This window comes from Micropterus dolomieu, linkage group LG02 (assembly GCF_021292245.1).
Source record: "Micropterus dolomieu isolate WLL.071019.BEF.003 ecotype Adirondacks linkage group LG02, ASM2129224v1, whole genome shotgun sequence".
NCBI classification, from domain to species: Eukaryota; Metazoa; Chordata; class Actinopteri; order Centrarchiformes; family Centrarchidae; genus Micropterus; species Micropterus dolomieu.
The window spans coordinates 30,664,337-30,683,054 of NC_060151.1; the positions used below are offsets into that span (position 1 = coordinate 30,664,337).

Below are 18,718 nucleotides of genomic sequence, written 5' to 3' on the forward strand. Positions count from 1 at the left end.
CCAGGTCCCGTTTTTTCTGATCTGATTTTCATCCCAATTTCTGTTGAAATCACCCATTAATATAAGCTTTTTTTTTTTACCATCACATTATTTAAGTATTCTGTATAGCTGGTCATAAAACAAACTGTTAGATGATTCAATTCAATTTTATTTATATAGCGCCAAATCACAACAACAGTTATCTCACAGCGCTTTTCATAACTATGATGGTGGTCGATACAGACAGACAACAGTAAAAGACGTTTCTGGAGACAATGAAATATTCAATCCAATATGTTCCATATCGGTTGCATGCGACCACTCAATGAGACTGCATGTAATAGTCTCTTTAACATAGATTAATAATTCTCCCCCTTTACCCTTGCCTCTGTCCCTCCTGAACACGTTGTACCCAGGGACATTAAAAATACCCAGAGGAGAGAATTTATTTAGCCATGTTTCCGAAATACCAAGAAAATCCAGATTAGAGTCAGACAATAAATGTTGCAGTTGATTACTCTTTGAAACGATACTACGGATGTTTAAGTGTCCACCTAATAATCCCTTTGGTCTGGAGCGTGGGTCCCAGAGAATTTTAGAGTGACTGAGAGAAGTTTGGAAGAAGAAGTTCATTTTGCGAAGTTTCCTCAGAGCTGGGTTTAAGCCCTTTTGTCTTTGCCTGATGACAGTCTGTTTAACGGGACTCATATTGGGGCAGTGTTAAAAAACAAACAACTCTAAATTGGGGTACTGTGCAAGACAGGAATTATGACAACTGGCTAATTTGGGGGGAATTTTGAACATGAACATGTCTATGAACATTTGAAGATAACGGTGAATTAAATTTGAAGGCACTGAGACATTTCTTTCAATTATAACATGTAAAACATTTGGACACTGAAACCTCTGTACTGATCAGGGAACAGATGACTCCTTCAAACCTGCGCTCTCACATTCCCTTATATGGAGAGCTGCACAGCCCCACTGTGGTCATTTCCAAAGAATGAGGAGGGAGAAGAAATGTTAAACGGGTCTGAATACAGCTCAGGATGGCAAAGCAATTTAACTAATTTCTCCCATTTTGTACGCAGACTTAAAGGCACTCATCCAAGTTTTAACAGTATCAGCCCGTTCTGTTTCCCAACACGCACGTCCTCATATTTACCTCCTTCACAGGAACAAAAGACCGCAGCAGTTTAATGCATTCATTTGAGTGTGAAATGCAGCTTTATGTCCTTCTGCCTTGTTTGGCTGCAGAGCCGACGGAGGTGGAGCTGCAGCAGCAGTAACTTTAGAAGACGGAGCAGTACAACATGCTAAGCACATAAATGTCAGGAGCCAGATTGGGCTCCGGCTCAGATGGCTGCGAAACACGGAGCCGCTGCAGGTTGTAAATCTGTAAACAGGAAGCCGCCGCAGCAAAGTACTGAAACATGGAAACACTGCGGGGCGGAAAGGAGAAGCTGGTCCCTGGATCGTCCAACAGAACCTACAGAGTAGAATCCAGAGGTGGAGGAAGTACTCAGATCCTTTACTTCAGTAAAAGTACTAACACGGGTGGTGATGGAGCAGCGGATAAGACACATTTCTTTGGTGTGAGAGACCAGGGTTCAATTCCTCACTGTGACACATCCACCAATGTGTTCCTGAGGCTCCAGAGGCGTGCGTCGCTTTGGATAAAAGCGTCAGCTAAATGAATAAATGTAATGTAATACCACACAGTAAAAATACTCTATTACAAGCAAAGGTCCTGCAGTTAAATGTTTACTTCAGTAAAAGTACTAATACCTCACTGTAAAATACTCTGTTACAAGCAAAACTGCAGTGAAAAGGTTGAAATTGGCCTAAAGCTTTAAGTTGCTGTTGCTTCGCTGCAGCCTCACACGAGTCATAACAGATTTACTGTCAAAAATTCATAGAAATAACAGGTGCTCGCTGTAGTGAGTGTTTGGGGCAGCAGGACGGTTCACGGTGATGAAGGAACATGTCACCCGGTGCAGCAGTGAGGCTCACTGATGGGTTGTAATAGTTTCTATGTTTCAGAGGAAGAGGAGACATCAGGCTGTGAGACGCACAGGACTCGTTAGGAGAGACGTTCACCGCTGGCTTGAGTCTGAACATTAGATTTGGTGACGAGGAGTAATTTATCTTATATCTTTATATTACATTACAAGGGAGCTCTGAGAGTGGATCATCTGTCTGACTTTGAATTCAGTTTAAGTTTCAAATGAAACTAGACCTGCAGTCTAACAACTTGGGCTTTCATATTTCATCAGAATTCTTTTAATCAAGTTTGATCCTGACAGATTCTACACGCAAAGTTTTGTGCATATCAGAGCAGACTCGTCGCCTGGGAGGACTTGAAAAAACAGCTTTTGCACATTTTGTAAAATCTGCAGGTTGATGTGTAATTTCTTTGAGTCTCAGGTGTCTGCAGCAGTCTATGCCAGCCCTGTGAATATCACTTACATCACATTTACAGTTTAGCCAGCTGGTACCGGGATCCACGCTGCTTTGCATGCGTGGCGCCCCCCCCGGGCTTGGACCCCTAATAAAGTGAAATAGAAATAGTTTGTCTAACTGTTCCCACAAAGCTTCAGTCATAACAGGCGGAGGCCAAAACAACAAGCCTCGCTGTGTTTCAGCTCTGCAGGCTCACAAACACAGAGACCTCCTTTATGCTGACGTTTACACAAGAGAAACTGTAAAACGGACCATCATGCTCTGCTGCTGCTGCTGCTGCTGCTGCTGCGTGATACAGACAGCGACGGCAGCCTCTCAGTGTGTTGGATAACGTTATCAGTGGAAGAGGAGGGCGTGGTCGGAAAGTTTTAGCCGCTGTGTAACGCTCAGCCACAAGATTTATGCCCATGATACTTTCACAGCAGAGGGAAGCTCAAAGGGCTGCTTTATATTTGGCTCAGACCAACAGGACATTTGAGATCTATGGCATACAGAATACTGCGAGGTCCCTACACAAGGTGATAATATTTAATACAGTGGCAAAGGGAACTCCAGATGTAGGAATCTGATTCGTTTCCTCGTAGACAAGTTAGTCTCTGATAGACGTGGAACCGGCTCAGTCAGCACGACAAAAGACAAACAGCTTGTGTCAGAAAGTATCTGGAAGCCTGTGGACAGACAGTTGATATGTACATTGAGACGGTGTGCACACATGCAAAGACGATGTTTAGCTGCATGTCGAGGTGGTGACCAGGAAACTACGTGGGCTTTGCTTTGCAGAAGAACGGGTCTGATCAGGAGAGATGGCATTAGGATGGAGTCATGCCACTCGGCAGCCATCTTGGCAACGCCTCCGGGCAGCTATTTCGGGCTAACAAGACCAGGCTTCTATCTGAATGAATGGGCAGAGAGCCAGATCTGCACTTTTACTGGACACCGGGACATAAAAACTACATGAATAGAATCAGCATTAAAATCTGATAAAAATTGCTGAAAAAGTTTGACGACTTTGCCCCAAAATAAAGTTTAATAAGCGTCTCTCCCGACCGGTTATACTTCAATGGTTATACTTCATGCGCAGTAGAAGGAGATTGGCTGAAATATGTTTCCTGCTTTGGCTGTTAAAAGCAGGCTATTGGCTTTCTAGCGGGAGGGGCGGGATAACCGCCATCTTTGCCGTTACGGGCTTTCCCCATAGAGTTGTATTGAGGATGTGATTGGGTGGCGTGTCTCCTCTATAAACCGTCTCTGGGGTGGAGCAGCTCTCATATGTAGAAATCTGGCCTAGTTTATTTGTGAATCACAACCACGACAATCTAGATTTGAGACCGTACCTGTCAAAACTCCTGTTTTCCCCCCCGGATTCTCCCGTTCTATCCCGCTGTCCTCCCATGTACGTATTTTCCCGTAAAAGTCACATATTTTTAAAGGAGACCTATTGTGCTTTTCCACATTTTATGACTTTTCTACAATGTTTTAATGTTGGATGTTCATGTTAAACATGCCACAAAGGGCTCCGTTATACGTAACACGGAGCCAGACGGAGCCGGTGCTCCACATAGGGACATGTGTTCCCATAGCAACGGCCCAGCAACGGCTCAGTCTGCCTGACCCACCCAGCGACAACAACAGCCTGCTTCAGGTCTTGGCCAATCAGAAGACAGTGGGCTTTGAGAGAGGGGGGGGCCTTAAAGAGACAGGAGCACCTACAGCTCGTTTCAGACAGAGGCTGAAATGAAGGCCTACATGAAGAGACGGTATAAGACAGAAAATACGTTTTTTGAACTTTGAATCATGCAAAGCTGCCATATAGGAGTCACAGAACAACAATATAGGACTGGAAAAGCAGAATAATAGGTCTCTTTAAACTTTCTAAAAATAAAAATAAAACCCGCTGGGGGTATTTCATATGTTTGCTACGTTCCCCTCCGGTAAAACAGATAGCAGTTTGTAGAACATGAGTTGTAACAGTGAAGGGAAGTCAACAGCACCTGCGATTAAACAATTAAACAAGTAACAGAATCATGATCCATATTTTATCAGCTCTGCCTACAGTTTGATCTGAAGCCTCCCTCCGCTGCTTGTTTGGGTGGCTGATCAACAACACCCCCCAGTGAGCAACGGACTTAAAAACTGCGTTAACGTGTGATAAAGTAATTATCGACGTTAATTAATGCCTTAATAACGCGTTAACGTGCCCAGCCCTATTCTGTATATGGTTTGCAATCAAAAGTTTGGCCTCTCCTGGTTTAGAGTCTCTGTCTCTTTGTCGCATATGAAAGTGACGATGCCGTCGACCAATCAACGGACTGCAGTATTTCTCGCTGCACCTTTAAGTCAGCGTGAAGAACCAGAACAGAGGGGTGCCGACAGAATGGCATGGTTCTGTTGGTACCACCCTCCACTTCTGCCAGTGGAGCAATCAGCAGGATCATCCAATGGAGCTATATGAAGGCGTCACGCCCACCTCCACCTCTCTCCATTTCAGACATGTGACACCACCACCAGGTGTAAATATAGGATTCATGTTGGCCACCAAATATAGCCCATGTTACAGCAGCGGTGGGCAAATTCTCTGGGCTTTTTAAAGGTGGAAAAAGATCCAACAAACGGGGAACAACGTGCTGAATTACCTCTGAAGACTAACTGTCCAGAAAGAGGCTTCTGTGCTGCCGCTAACAGCCTCATACCTGATTTGCATGTCTGCTCATAACCACAGTAACATCAGCGGACATTCAAATGCTTCAGGAGGGCGAACACAGGACGTCAGCTGTGGACGGTTTTCGTCTCCACGCTCCTCAAAACAGTTGATAAGGCCCGTCACTGTGTGCCCAAGCAAATCCAGTGATGTAGCGGATGTACGATGGTAAAGATGCCGACGATATTCGGACGCCATTAAACACAGTGAGGCGTTAATTTATGGTGAAAGAGTAAAGATAAACCTCAAACTGGGGATGCAAATTTCAAGGAACTTAATTGGCAACCAAAACTCAAAATGACACAACACACATCGGACGTGGCCTGAAATTACTGCCAAATCTACTGAGAAAATTGAGCAATGAACTAAATAAACATAATTTAAATCATAATAACTGACTGAAAATGAATCAACAACTAATACGGCATAATCAGGCAACACTTCTTAGTTCCAGTTTTTCTAGCATTTTACAGTCAATTCCATCCATCCATCATCAACCGCTTATCCTGCGTACACGGTCAGTCAATTAATCAAAAAAAAAAAATCGGCAGATTAATCAACAAATAAAAATTGTTGTTGCACTTGAAAATAAAATAAATAATGGTGTCACTTAAAAAGATGGTGCTCTGACCTTTAGACAAGTTGAAACACTTAATCGAGTGTCAAAACATTTGTTAACTGATTTTCTGATATTCAGTCTGCAGGTTTTATTGATTTTAACTCAGCTACATGATGCAGGTGAGTCGAGCACCATGTCATGTTGGTCCACATGCTGAGAACATCTGCTCGGGTAGAACAGATTAAAAAACAAATAATATTGTCTCTGACTTTACAACTCAGCGAAACTTAAACTCCTCCAGCAGTAAATCAGTTCACGACCTTATCTGAACGTTAGCTCTGTCAGCGTTAGCGGTGTACGGAAGAGGATTAGGGCCACATGTGAAAAACTTATCTAATGTCAATCAGCTTGTAGCCCCGAGAGAGAGAGGAGAGGAGTTTGTTTTATTGGAGTAAAGTTAGGAAATGACGTCTTGCTAGCAGCTACTCTACGTTCACAACAAACTCCTCTCCTCTGATTCCACCGCCGTCTTCGAGCAACAACTCGCCTCTCACGAGATTTCAGAGCGAGACTTCAGTTTCCTGTTAAAAACAAAGGGGGTCACCTGGAGTCCCTAAAAGGACAGGAAGGAATACGGTTCAGCTGCCGGCTGAAACATCTACTGCACAGATTCAAAACTTTCTGCACCTACGAGTTATTTCAATAACAATATGTGGAAATATGGCCGAGGTTTAAAAATGCAAAAATGATCGTTTAATATTATTTAATAAATTATGAACAGCATTAACTAAGGATCAATAACTCATTGACACACATGTATGAATCTCAGCTGAAGTGATGAAACAGCAAACAAACTGCAGGAAGTGAATCTGAGTTGTATCGTTGATGCTGGTGGCCCAAATTGTCCAATCAGGGACCTCCAATAAAGCCAATGAACGTGCTGGTGGGATGTGAAGCAGCCATAATGATCGATCTGACTGGATCAATAGCAAAACACTGTGTCCCCACAACAGGCCTGATCCACAGTCAGTGCTGATCCATGCAACCATCTAATAAAGCTTAATTATTAATAAAGTGTAGGCACAATATTTAAATGCTTCTTTAATAATAAGCCAGTGTGGCTTTTTCAAAACAAACTCCAGTCTCTGATGAAGACCATGAGCTGCTGCAGAATGCTCCTGAAAAAAGCCAGTAAGTGGACTTTGAGTTAGGATTAAGAAAAACACTTCTTTGTATCATGACAGTAAAGTTCAACTGAAATGAATAAACCCATTCAAACGTTCCCTGATGGTGTTCACATGTTGGACTGCAAATAATGGCTATTTTTATTATTTGATTAATTCATCCTTTTAGTGTGTAAAGTGACAGAAAATAGTAAAATCCTGTTTGACAGTTTTAAATGCAGAAAAGCAGCAAAACCTTGATGAAAGATGAATTAATCGACTAATCATTTCAGCCCTGATCTTGGCTTATTTTACAGAAGTCTTTCATTTGTTAAAAGTTTGACTAAAAAATACAGAATACATCTTGGAAGGTTGCTGCAAATTAAATGTTTGTAAAATGTGTTGTGCCCTCATTTTTATATCCTAATCAGAAATACTTTATTGATCCGAGGGGAGCGGAAATCTGTTTGGTTACAGTCGCTCACGTTGCTAAACAAGTTATAAATAAAATAATTTATAATATTATAAAAAGAAAACAAACATTTTAAATAAAAGTGTGAAATATCTATGTGACTGAAGTGGGATGAACTAATAATAGTACTGATAATTATGAGAGCTGGAGTGGAGTTAAATCTGTTCAGATCCATAATTTAAAATACAATATTGATCAAGTATTGCCAGAATATTGTAAATTAACCAAAAAATTTATATATTCTATTCAACAGAATATTTATTTGTACATTTTACACGTATATATGTGTATTTTACATGCATATTTCCACACTCCTTATTTTTAGATTTATATCAGTAGATATTTCTAATCTTTGGCACAAAATGTCTTTCTGGGTTAATTTATTTATTTATTTTGACTTAAAAATAACAGACTGATAAGAAAAATGTTTTTCACAGGGCCAATACTTCAACAATCTGCAATATTCTGTTTTATTCTGTCCCATTTTTTAAGGATTTAAATCCATTCCAGCTCCCAACATTATCAACATACTTATTCATTAGACTTCTGTCACATGCTTATTTCCACACCCCTTATTTTTAGATTTATATCAGTAGATATTTCTAATTTATTGGCAGCTTTATTTATATATATATATATATTTTAACTGATTGAAAACTGAATGGATCGATCTCACCTGAACCTGTGAGTCCTGGATCTTCTCGGCGACCGGGCCGACCTCCACAGCCGGAGCAGGAGGCTCTGTTCGCGGGACTCCCAGAGCTCTGGACGGGGGGACGTCGTCTCCGTAGCCGACTTTGGGCTTCTTCTTCCCGGCAGAGGCGGCGGCGGAGTCGGCCTTCTTGCTCAGGAGTGACGAAGCGAAATAAATGGCAACGACGGTGAAAAGGATCGCGGGGATGATGACGGTCGGGTCCAGATCCATGATGGAGGACTTAATTTCACTTTTAATTAAATGTTAGAATTTTAAAGTGTGTTTTCAGGAGCGTGCGCACGCACGTGTGTGTGTGTGTTTATCAGGCTGCAGTCACACACACACTGAGCTGCTCTCATCCCAACAGCTGACTGAGTGAGGGGACATCACACTTCCGGATTACTTTCAAAATAAAGGCCTTACAGGATATAAACGTGCTGCCTGAAGTTTTTTTTTTTTTTTTTTTTTAGGACACAAATGTTTAATCTGGCCAGTGGTGGGAAAGTTACAAGTACTTATACACCTTTGAGGTACCTTTTTACTATCCTGTTTTATCTTCTTTGTTTTCTGTGTAACTCTTTTTTAATTGTCCTTAAATGAACGTTGTTGTGCTGAACAAATAAATTTCCCTCACCTTTTAACGAGTCTTTTCATCACAGCTGCACGATAAAAAAACAATTCACCTCATTCGATATCCATAATTATCAGAATAAATGTCAAATTATTATCTCTTTCAGGTTTAAAGGCCGAGTTTTGCTCCTGAGTGAAAGTTTATTGTGGTTTTAAACTTTTCTTTCTGGTCAGAACAAACCCTTGATGCCAAACAGCGGATCACTTCACAAACCTGAGGCAGAACATTCAAAACTAATGTGCACGAGGAAAATTAAATAAAATATGTTTCAGTCCCTGTTTGTCAAACAATTAAATATCTCAATGGAAAAATTAAGTGCTGATTTGTTCATATTTCAAATGAATTATATCAAACATTTATTGAACATTTGTTATTGAGGGAAATTATTATTATTGTTTTAAAGCCCAGCCCTGTCACATCTCTGAGGGAATTATTGTGGAATAACATTAAGAGAAAAACTGATGGTAACTTCTCTTGCAGGTCAACATAGAGCCCAGGTTTTTGTATTTCAGGATTAGAGGATGCAGCAAAGCAAAGGAGGTGTAAGGACAGACTGTGCCGGAACGCTGCTGCAAGTATTCCCCAAAGGTGGGGAGGTGACACATGATCACGCAATCGGAGGAGCAAGGCGGTTTGTATGTAACCTACGTCTATAGGAGCGCTTTGAATTTGTTAAACTGACACTTGATTATGTAATATGAAGAATATAAACACTGACATGGAATAACGAGCAGATTAATTGATAGTTGCAGCTTTAAAAACAGGTCACAAGTGTTGGTGACAAATCCCCACCTCGTTTGTTTAAATACAAAATGACACTCCTGGACCATCTTGTGTTTGCAGCGCCGTGTTTCAGCAGCTGCTACAGGCTCAGACATGATGTGCAAATGCTACTCAGGACCTGTAGGACGAAAAGGATTTATATCTGTCAGAGGAGTCGCTGTGTCTGAAGACGACGACACGTGCAGCGTTCAGACCACGTTCAGACTCTTTAGAGCAGACTGTGTATGTGGATGTTAGCGACATGTTTTATAATGCAGGGGTCAACATCCGATTCTCAGAACGCCATCATCATGCTGCTGTCAAACACTAGTCTTAAGGCCAATGTATACTTCTGCGCCGAGCTCTACGTGTGCGTTGGTGTCTGCGTCGCTCTGCAGTTACTCCACCAAAACACTAGTTGGCTGAACTGGCGAGGTAGAAGGAGAACTAAGCTAGAAATGCGTAGGAGGAAATGTGATGCTACCAAGCCGACCAGTCACAGTTCCTGCGGTCTGCGACGCCGCAACGTGTAGCTGTATTTTTGGGAAGTAGCGTGTGAAGGCCCATTTATACTCCTGCGTAGCCACGCATTTATACTTGTGCGTAACCACGCATTTATACTTGTGCGTAGGTGTGTCCCTCATTCTGCAGTTACACCCCCAAACGCTAGTTGGCAGTAGCGCCACAGCGTGAACTGTGTGGACTTTTGCCAGCCGAACTTGCGGTTTATAGCTCCGCTAACGGGAATGGGGGCTAAAATTGTAAACGCGCGGCTGGTGTAACGTTTTCAAATGTTACCGACAGCGTGGATCACTTTCTGAAAGTGAAACGAGTCATTTTGCTCAGGTAGCGACGGTCAAATATATCGATCCGCCGTGTTACAGCCGCTGTTTTGCCCGCTAGTAAAAGTTACTTCAAATCCCGGGCACTTCCTGTCGGCTCGGAGGTCATTGCGAGGCTACCCAGCCGACCAATCACAGAGCTTACGGTCCGCGCAGAAGTATGAACTGGCCTTTAGCGTAATATTATTATTTTAATGTATGCATCGCACCTTGTTTGTGATTAAAATAAAAAGACCGATCACACAAACATGTTTTGATTCATAGAAAAGATTTTTATTGATCAAACAAAGTGAAACTGATCACACGCGTCTCCATCCTAAAAGCTCATCCCAGATCAGCGCTCGTGACGCGGGGAGGGAAAACCTTGGAGCAGAGACGGACCGTCACCGAAAGGCACCGCGTGACCGACCTCAGAGACCAGCGCAGCGCCTTCGCACGACTTTACACAACGGATAAAAACACAGAAGCAGTCGGTGACACCGACGCACCTCGCGGGCCTGCGACAAACGTTTCTTCTTTATAGGCACTTTAATCTAAAGCAACACTCGTCTGGAGAGAAGCTGCACAAAGCTTTTTAACAACGATTCATTACTTAAGTTTGTTCCTTAAAGCAAAATAAGCAAAATTTTTGATGGTTCCAGCTTCTCCAAAGTGACGAGTTTTCCTCCGTTTTAATTCTCAGTCGACTGATTATTTTGGGGTTTTGGACTGTTGGTCGGTCTGCAGAGCAAAAGGTTTTCTGATGCCATCTGGAACAATCGGCAGCAAGGTTGCAACTTATCATAATTATTAATTATTTTCTGGATTGTTTGTTTGTAACGGTGCTTCAAATAAGTTTTACTGAATTGATTCTAAACTGGACGTTTTTTAACATTTAATAATTATTAAAATATATTCTTCTCTCTGTGTTGAGGTTTTGTGTCTTAAGTTTTTCAGCTGTTTATTTAACCTCCTCTTCAGGTCATAGCTCGACTTCATGCTCTGTGGCTCTCAGCCGGTGGTGTTCAGGTGCTACAGCTCTCTCAGGTTTCCTCTCTCCACATTACCTCCCGGGAATAAGAGTACAGGTACTTCTGGTAGTGCAGTTAGGAATCACCAATCTTGAAAACGTCAGCAAGCTGTACAGAAATGACCGTCACAAGTTCCCAAAAGCCCGAGAGGTCGTCTTCAAACGTCTTGTTTTGTTCGACCAAAAGTCCAAAACACAAAGATATTCAGTTAACTGTCAGAAGATTAAGAAAACCACAAAAACAGCCACATTTAAAAAGCTTGAGACACTTTTTTTTTGTTGCCATATTTGCTTTAAAAGTTCCTAAAACATCTATTGTTTTAATCAATGATGATATTAACCAGCAGCAGTCTCCATTCGATGCCTCCTCCTCCGACACAAAGCTGTTTATTCAACCAGAACCTGAAGAAACGCTAATATAACTGCAGCAGTGCATTCTGGTCAATGTAGTGCCCTCTACTGTCATTTACTCTAAACAAAAAAACAACACATTTAGAAGCTTACAGCGCCTCGGCTGCAGCACATGGCACGAAGCAGGCACGACATCAAAATGGCAGAAACGTTGGCGACCTCGCTGCTGAAACTTCCTCCTCCTCCACCTGAGAACACAAACTCTACGGACGCAGTTTGTCCCTCCTGCAACAGTAACACGCCTGTCTGAAATGCCGCTGCCTTTACCTGTTTAATTTCCTTAAGGCCCGTTTACACGTTACAGTTAAATCACCAAAGCAGGCAGAAGAGGCGACGCCACTTCCAACTATTTCAGGGGAAAACAACCGACTTGTGGGGTGACTTTTCATTTCGAGGGTCAGGACTCCTAAAGACGGAGCCTCTAGTTTCACAGCAGGACGTGTAAAACCGGCCAACACGCCCTGTGAGGAGTTACTGCGCTGCAAAGCTTTAGTATTTTGTGAGGACACGTGCATGAATTTTGCTGTTCTGGTGCGAGCGCGCCTTTAAGAGGCGACACCGCTGTGAAACGAGAGGCCCCGAGTGTTAGTTTTATATATGCGAGTGCACAGAAATGTGGCCGCTAGAGCTGGTTATCCTGTCCAGATCTGGGAACACATTTTAAACACCTTAAACTACACCTTTCACCTCTTCTAACGACCTTTAAGAGCCGTTTCCCAGCAGGGTCACATCAGAAAGCAGCTTTTTAAAGTTCCCAGAGCCGCCCTTCGTCCTCCCCTTCATGTCCTCCCACTGCAGGAGCTACAGAGACAAACGTATCGATTGGTGTTGAAAAGCACAGTGGTGGCAGGTCTCCGGCTGGCCCACGCACCCCCATCAGATCCTCCTTAACTTGCAACTCGCTTCAACCTAAACTAGACTACAAGCAGCTGTTTCAGTGTTGGTGAGTGAAGGAGTCGCCGCCGGGAGGTGGGCGGGGGCTGGACGGAGGCGGGAGGTCACCGCGACGAGCTCCTCTCTTTGCTGACGCAGTCGTCCTGGCTGCTGGTGTCCCCGTTGGCCGTCGAGCCGCAGGTCCGCCTCTTCTTCCTGCGATGGGACATGGCGTCGCCCTCGGAGCCCGACTCCGCCTGCGAAGAGCGGACAAAGTCACTCAAAGTCACGTCATATCACGTTACAGAGACACCTGTCACCTGTCGGCAGCTCTGACTGGACTGACGAGACTAGCAGCAGAACTTTATGTCCCACCCGCTGCAGGAACACACGACTTTAACCTTTTCATTTGTTTCGGCTCAGCAGAACTTCTCAACGACTCAGGGCTCTCCTGAAGAAGTGAGTCAGTTCTTCCTCACAGGTCGAGAGCAGGTTTAAAGAAAGTTTCCTGTCAGAATGAAGTTTTGGTTGTTTTTTGATTGTGCTCAAATTAAGAAACATTTACCTGCAAATGTTCCCGTTTACAGTCATTTCCTTAACCATTACTGTGTTTGGGAGGGAATTTACGGTGCTGTAAAACATTTGGGTGCACGTACATTTTGTGGCGCTGAACCTAAATGAAAAATATAGGGATGTCACGCACCAGTGCAACCGATGCTAAGTTAGTGTGGAGGGACCAGACAGATTTTCATTTGAATTAAAGAAGAAAAAAAACAGCTCCATGATCACAATTTCTTCAATATACTTATAAATGGAAATCTGAAATTAAGATCCACGTGTATGAATCTTTCTTCGTGACCTGGAAGCGATCGTAGGTGCCGCTTACCTGGAAGTCTGGAGTTGTACATTTATGAGAAGGACTTAAATATGTTTTTGGTCGAATATGCCGGTTTCATAACAAAACACAGAAGTTATGTGATGTCTTGTGGGGGTAAAGCCGCTGCGTCGTGTTCACACTTTGGAACGATAGACATTTTTTTCTCGGGATGCACCGAATGTTCGGACAACGAAATGAATCATCCGAAAATAGCAACAAAAAGCGCTTTCGGTGTTCGGCCTAATAAGTCAAAAGACCAAAGACATTTGACCGAACAATCAAGTTTCTGTCGCTCGTCTGTGAGAAGGCGATTAAGCTAGCCGCACCTACATTTGGAGTGCACACGTATTCTAGTCTTTACGGTAAGTGAAGCGGCCCGGAGCGAGCTGACAGGCAGGTTAGAGACTTTATCCTGTCAGTTTGTCTCTTTACAAAGACAAGTGCTGCAGGATGAGAGTCCTGCCTGAAGAGAGGCTGTGAAGTCTTCATGTTACGCCGTGCGAGAACCACATCCAACATTATTTATCACACTGGGTCGGACTGGAAATGGATAATTTACTTTACCCGGACCCCCCCACCATAGTCTCTCCACATCCTGCGGGAAACACTGAGGAAAAAGCACATTTTGACTGTTTAATTTATGCAGTGGTACAACAAAGCCAAAAATGTGAATGTATCTGTAAATCTGTTTAGTTTGTGCCGCATGAGGGGACAACAAATGATAAATTAACTACCTTGATTATTGAGACTTAATGCGTGAGACCCGACAGGCTGTCGACATGATCATTTAGTATAATCGGGCTCGATAGATCCAGTCAGAGTGAGCAGAGAAGATTAGTTATCTTGTCAGATAACATGTCTGTCCAGTTTTAGATGATCTGTTTGGCTGCACACTCGAACAGGAAGTCGACACCTCTCAGCGGGGAGCCCGGGAGCCTGGTATTATTAGTATGAACGATATGGATACCTCAGTGTGCATGAGCGTGGTGTGTGTTTTAGCACATACATCAGAGTCGGACGAGCTGGAGGACGACGACGATGAAGAGTCACTGGAGCTGTCCGACGCGATGCCCGTCGACTCCTGCAGGTCCACTTTGTCTGCCAGCGCCGCCAGGTCCGGCCTCTCCTGCTTCAAGATACTGGAACAACCACGAGGACAAAATCCTGTCAGGGTTCAGCCTAACTAGCGTCATCACACACACACACACACACCTCTACACGCGCTACAACATTCACAGACATTAATAAAACATTGGTACGCAACAGTATCTGTGTTTACAACAGCCGATCAATGATTATTAGCTGTAAACGGAGCGCTGTTGGCATGATCCTGTTTAAATCGATTAAAACTGTATCAGCTACAGCATTCATTATTTCTGCTGATGTTTTTTGTCTTTCGCGCCATCACGTTGTCCGCTCGCGATGACGTCGTCACTTTAAGTTGCTTGCGGTGGAAGACGGCGTGAGAGCGCTTGGTGGCGCTAGAGAGAAACACTAAGATTCAGAAAAATGACCATATCTCCAAAAAAAAAAAGAAAAAAAAGTACACAGTTCAAATGACTTGTGGAGGGTTATGAAATATTTTGTTCATCTCTCTACATTTAGAAATATTTTGTTCATCTCTCTACATTTAGAAATATTTTGTTCATCTCTCTACATTTAGAAATATTTTGTTCATCTCTCTACATTTAGAAATATTTTGGATCAATATGTTTTGTGTTTATTTTGTAGAATTTTATGAGAAAACATTCCTGATTTTTGTATTTTTTTTTTTATTTAATCACAAATTTTCAATACTTTCTTCAATTATTATGGTTTATTGACTTACATAACCTTTTAGCTGAGGTGGTACAGATTTTATGGATATGAAGTATTTGAAGATACTCCAAGAAATGACATCACAATAGGCAGAAATACCAGAGTAGGAACTGGCGGACCATTTGTATTACAGAGTTGAAAGGGTTAAAGAAACGTAGAGACGGATTCTTTGATCATGTTATGAGTGTTGTTGTTGCATAATATTTAAAATACATTTCTGTAGTTTTAAACACTTGATTCTTATTTATCAAAACTTTAGATAAACTTTATTCTGTTGTACTTTTGTTCAACGTACTAGAGTCATTGTTGGGAAAGTTGTAATCCATTACACTACTAGTTACTGGGAAGAGTAATAATATTACAGTTATTTATACATTTGACACTTACTTGTAATATTTTGTTGTACTTTTTTAAAGGAATATTTATAAACTGCATTATGTTATTAGGATAACTCCTTGTGAGGTCTCACAACTACACATATCATGTTAGGGCCCATGTCCACCAAAGCCAGCTGAAAACGCCCAGCAGGGAGCGCTGGCGGGCCCGGTTCTAGGGTAGTAACCGTTGCTACGGTGTGGTGTTTGTCCCGCCCCTCCTCTACTGTGATTGGACAGCTGAGTAAAAAGTCACAGTGACGAGCGCAGAACATTTTTCAACTCTCGGCGACCGGGAAAAAAAACGCTCAGCGCCTCATCACGCTGCCGGCGTTTTTAACCAGCTTGTAAAAACGCGCCGCTCCCATTGCAGTGAATTGAAAATAAATGCGCTGGCGTCAGAAAAAAAAACGTTTTGGTGGACACGGGCCCTCAGGGACAATCTTTCTTCGTTACGCGTTTCTGAAAAGATTCAACAATATCAGATTTATCTAACTAGAACTTAAAACTTGTGTTGCATTTCATTCCAGTAGTGTTGAGAATATTTCTTAAGGGATTGAACAGGGACAGTTGAAAGAGTAATTTAGCTGACCCCATAAGCGTTTTCTGACCTTCTAGCTCTAAGTATTTCTCACATGTAACTGTCCTTGTTAGGGAGACAACAGTCAGACTGATTAGCTAGAGACAGCAGCTCAGGCGTCAGTCTAGCAGGTATCAGTGTTCTCTAGGAATCTTACAAGAATGTTTACAAGAACTCGCTGGCTGCACAGATTAGAGGACAACTCATAGATAGTGAGAGATTCCAATATGACGAAGCACTGGAGTCTAAACATCAGATAGATTAGTTGTTTGAGGTTAAGGCCAGCTAAAGATGACCTAAGGGGAAAACCTTCAGGCACTAGAGTGAAGACATAAAAGGGACCAAAAGATTTGATCCTTCAGATTTGGTGTTGGCATTTTGATGTGTTCACATGTTGTATACTCAATAAACCACGCTATGTTAAATCTTCATCACTGGCTCATAATACTTCTGTATTTTTCTCTAAACTGGATAGTTTTGATTGACTTTTGGAAAGTTTTAAAAATTTAATTGGGAAAGTGGCACAAAACGCACACACAAACAAGAAAAAAAACACCCTGTTGTTTCTTCTTTGTGCTAAAATAAAAATGATATATTTTTTTGAAGAAATAGAAAATCCAAATACAAGAGGCTCCTCCCACCAAAGAAGAAAAATCATTCATATTTCCAGTATGGTCTGGTCCCACTCGAGCTGAGGATTTAAATCTGGAACTAATAGATCGAAGAATAAATCGACTGGATTATGAATCTGAATGAGATGTGATGCAGACGTTTTACATCTCAGTCTGTATGTTAAAAACAATTGGGGATTTCTTCTTTAATAATAATAATAATAATAATGAATAAATGGTTTACTGAAGCCTGAAGCGTCCCAGTTTAGCAGAACACCCTTGTCCTGCGTTGGGACAAAATGAATGACTAAGCAGTTAAGAAGGTTTAGAGAAGCTTCTTGTGCTTCGACTGCTTGTTACATAATAAAAGCACAGACCTCTTCATGCCTTAAATTCAGTTTACATCAGCTCAGATTTTTCCTGCCACCACCTGGGACCAGCGGACGTCCCGGGACGAGTCTAATATCTGGTGCGTTTCTGACGTGGCGGCGTTGAACCCTTACCGGTACCACTTCCTGGAGAGTTTGGGTCGTCCCCGGACAGTTTTGTGCCACACGATGGGGAAGTTGGTCGAGCTGGCAAAGTTCTGAGTGACGGCGATTGTCGTGTCCAGGTTGAGAACCACGTGCCACCACCCGCCTGCGGACACACAGCTAGTGACCATTAACACCAGAAAGAACATCAGAACAAACAAAAACTCGCCGCTGCTTTGCTTTACTCGTCGTCTAACAATTCACTGCTCCTAAATCTTGTATTCTGACATAGTTGTTATAAGACAAATGACAACATGCTGATATATTTATAAAAACACAACATGTACACTACCGGTCAGAAGTTTTACAACAGCCCCATGTTTGTTAATTGTATGTAAATCTAAGTAGAATTAAGAGAATAGAAAATAAGAACAAAAGAACTAGAAAACTGAAACATACGAACAAAAAATCTTCTTGGAAAGCAGACAAGATTAAAAGACAATATTCGTGAAACAAACAAATAAAAGTAGATTAAACGAACAGTAAGATCAAATGTTAATTAAATGTGTTTCAACAACATCTCAGTTTTTGCACGATTCAAATTCTAACTGCCGTCTGAGTGTGAAAATTGTGCGTGTCAAATTATCTGCAAATATCAATGTCACGTCCTCCTGACGGGTTCGTGTTGTGTCTGTGGTTTAATCTACACAGTCAGACAGGTGAGGTCTAAATCTGCAGGGTGTAATCCACCCTCATCACCATCAGACAGACAGATTTAGAATTAGGTGGATTTAGGTCGCACTGGTTTCACAGTTTAAACTGTCGACTCAGCTCTCGGGTCACTGCGGGGCGTCTACGGATGTTCAAAGAATAAAACTGGGAGGCGGTTTGGTTTCCGCTCAAACGGAGCACCAGCCGTGATTTACAGATAACACGGCAGCTGTTTTTTGCGGCAGGCTGTAAACATTTCTGCGGTAAAGTTGGCCATTTAAACATGGAGGTCTGCAGGGACTGACTTGCTTTTAGAGCCTCGTGTGGATGAACTGCAGTTTTTGGCTGCTGTTTATCAACAAATCCCACAAACTCTGATGTTCTGAGCTGTGAGCTCTCCTCCACCACCTCCACCACCTCCTCCACCTCCTCCACCTCCACCTCCTCCTCCGCGCTCCTCCTCCACCTCCTCCACCCTCTACCGCGCTCCTCCTCCTCCGCGCTCCTCCGCGCTTCTCCTCCTCCTCCGCGCTCCTCCTCCTCCTCCGCGCTCTACCGCGCTCCTCCTCCTCCTCCGCGCTCCTCCTCCTCCACCTCCGCGCTCTACCGCGCTCCTCCTCCTCCGCGCTCCTCCTCCTCCGCGCTCCTCCACCTCCGCGCTCTACCGCGCTCCTCCTCCTCCGCGCTCCTCCACCTCCGCGCTCTACCGCGCTCCTCC

At 42.9% G+C, this 18,718-nt stretch overlaps 2 protein-coding genes across 4 annotated transcripts in view; both read right to left on the minus strand.

Annotated features, from left to right (window-relative positions):
• The window catches only part of si:ch73-366l1.5 (FILIA-N KH-like domain-containing protein), a 44,258-nt gene extending 35,862 nt beyond the window's left edge, over positions 1-8,396 (minus strand). The window contains exon 1 of one of the 3 annotated variants that reach the window (XM_046037894.1): positions 8,011-8,396. In XM_046037894.1, the coding sequence (XP_045893850.1) occupies positions 8,011-8,259 (249 nt within the window). In that variant the 5' untranslated portion in view covers positions 8,260-8,396. The remainder of the gene's footprint in view (positions 1-8,010) is intronic. The other 2 variants (XM_046037903.1, XM_046037910.1) reach the window with 2 other exon arrangements.
• Positions 8,397-10,514: 2,118 nt separating this feature from the next.
• The window catches only part of jmjd6 (jumonji domain containing 6, arginine demethylase and lysine hydroxylase), a 13,494-nt gene continuing 5,290 nt past the window's right edge, over positions 10,515-18,718 (minus strand). Inside the window, exons 4-6 of the mRNA XM_046037856.1 lie at positions 17,320-17,455; positions 14,440-14,572; positions 10,515-12,813 (exon numbers count right to left, since the gene is read on the minus strand). Of these exons, the coding sequence (XP_045893812.1) occupies positions 12,682-12,813; positions 14,440-14,572; positions 17,320-17,455 (401 nt within the window). The 3' untranslated portion in view covers positions 10,515-12,681. The remainder of the gene's footprint in view (positions 12,814-14,439; positions 14,573-17,319; positions 17,456-18,718) is intronic.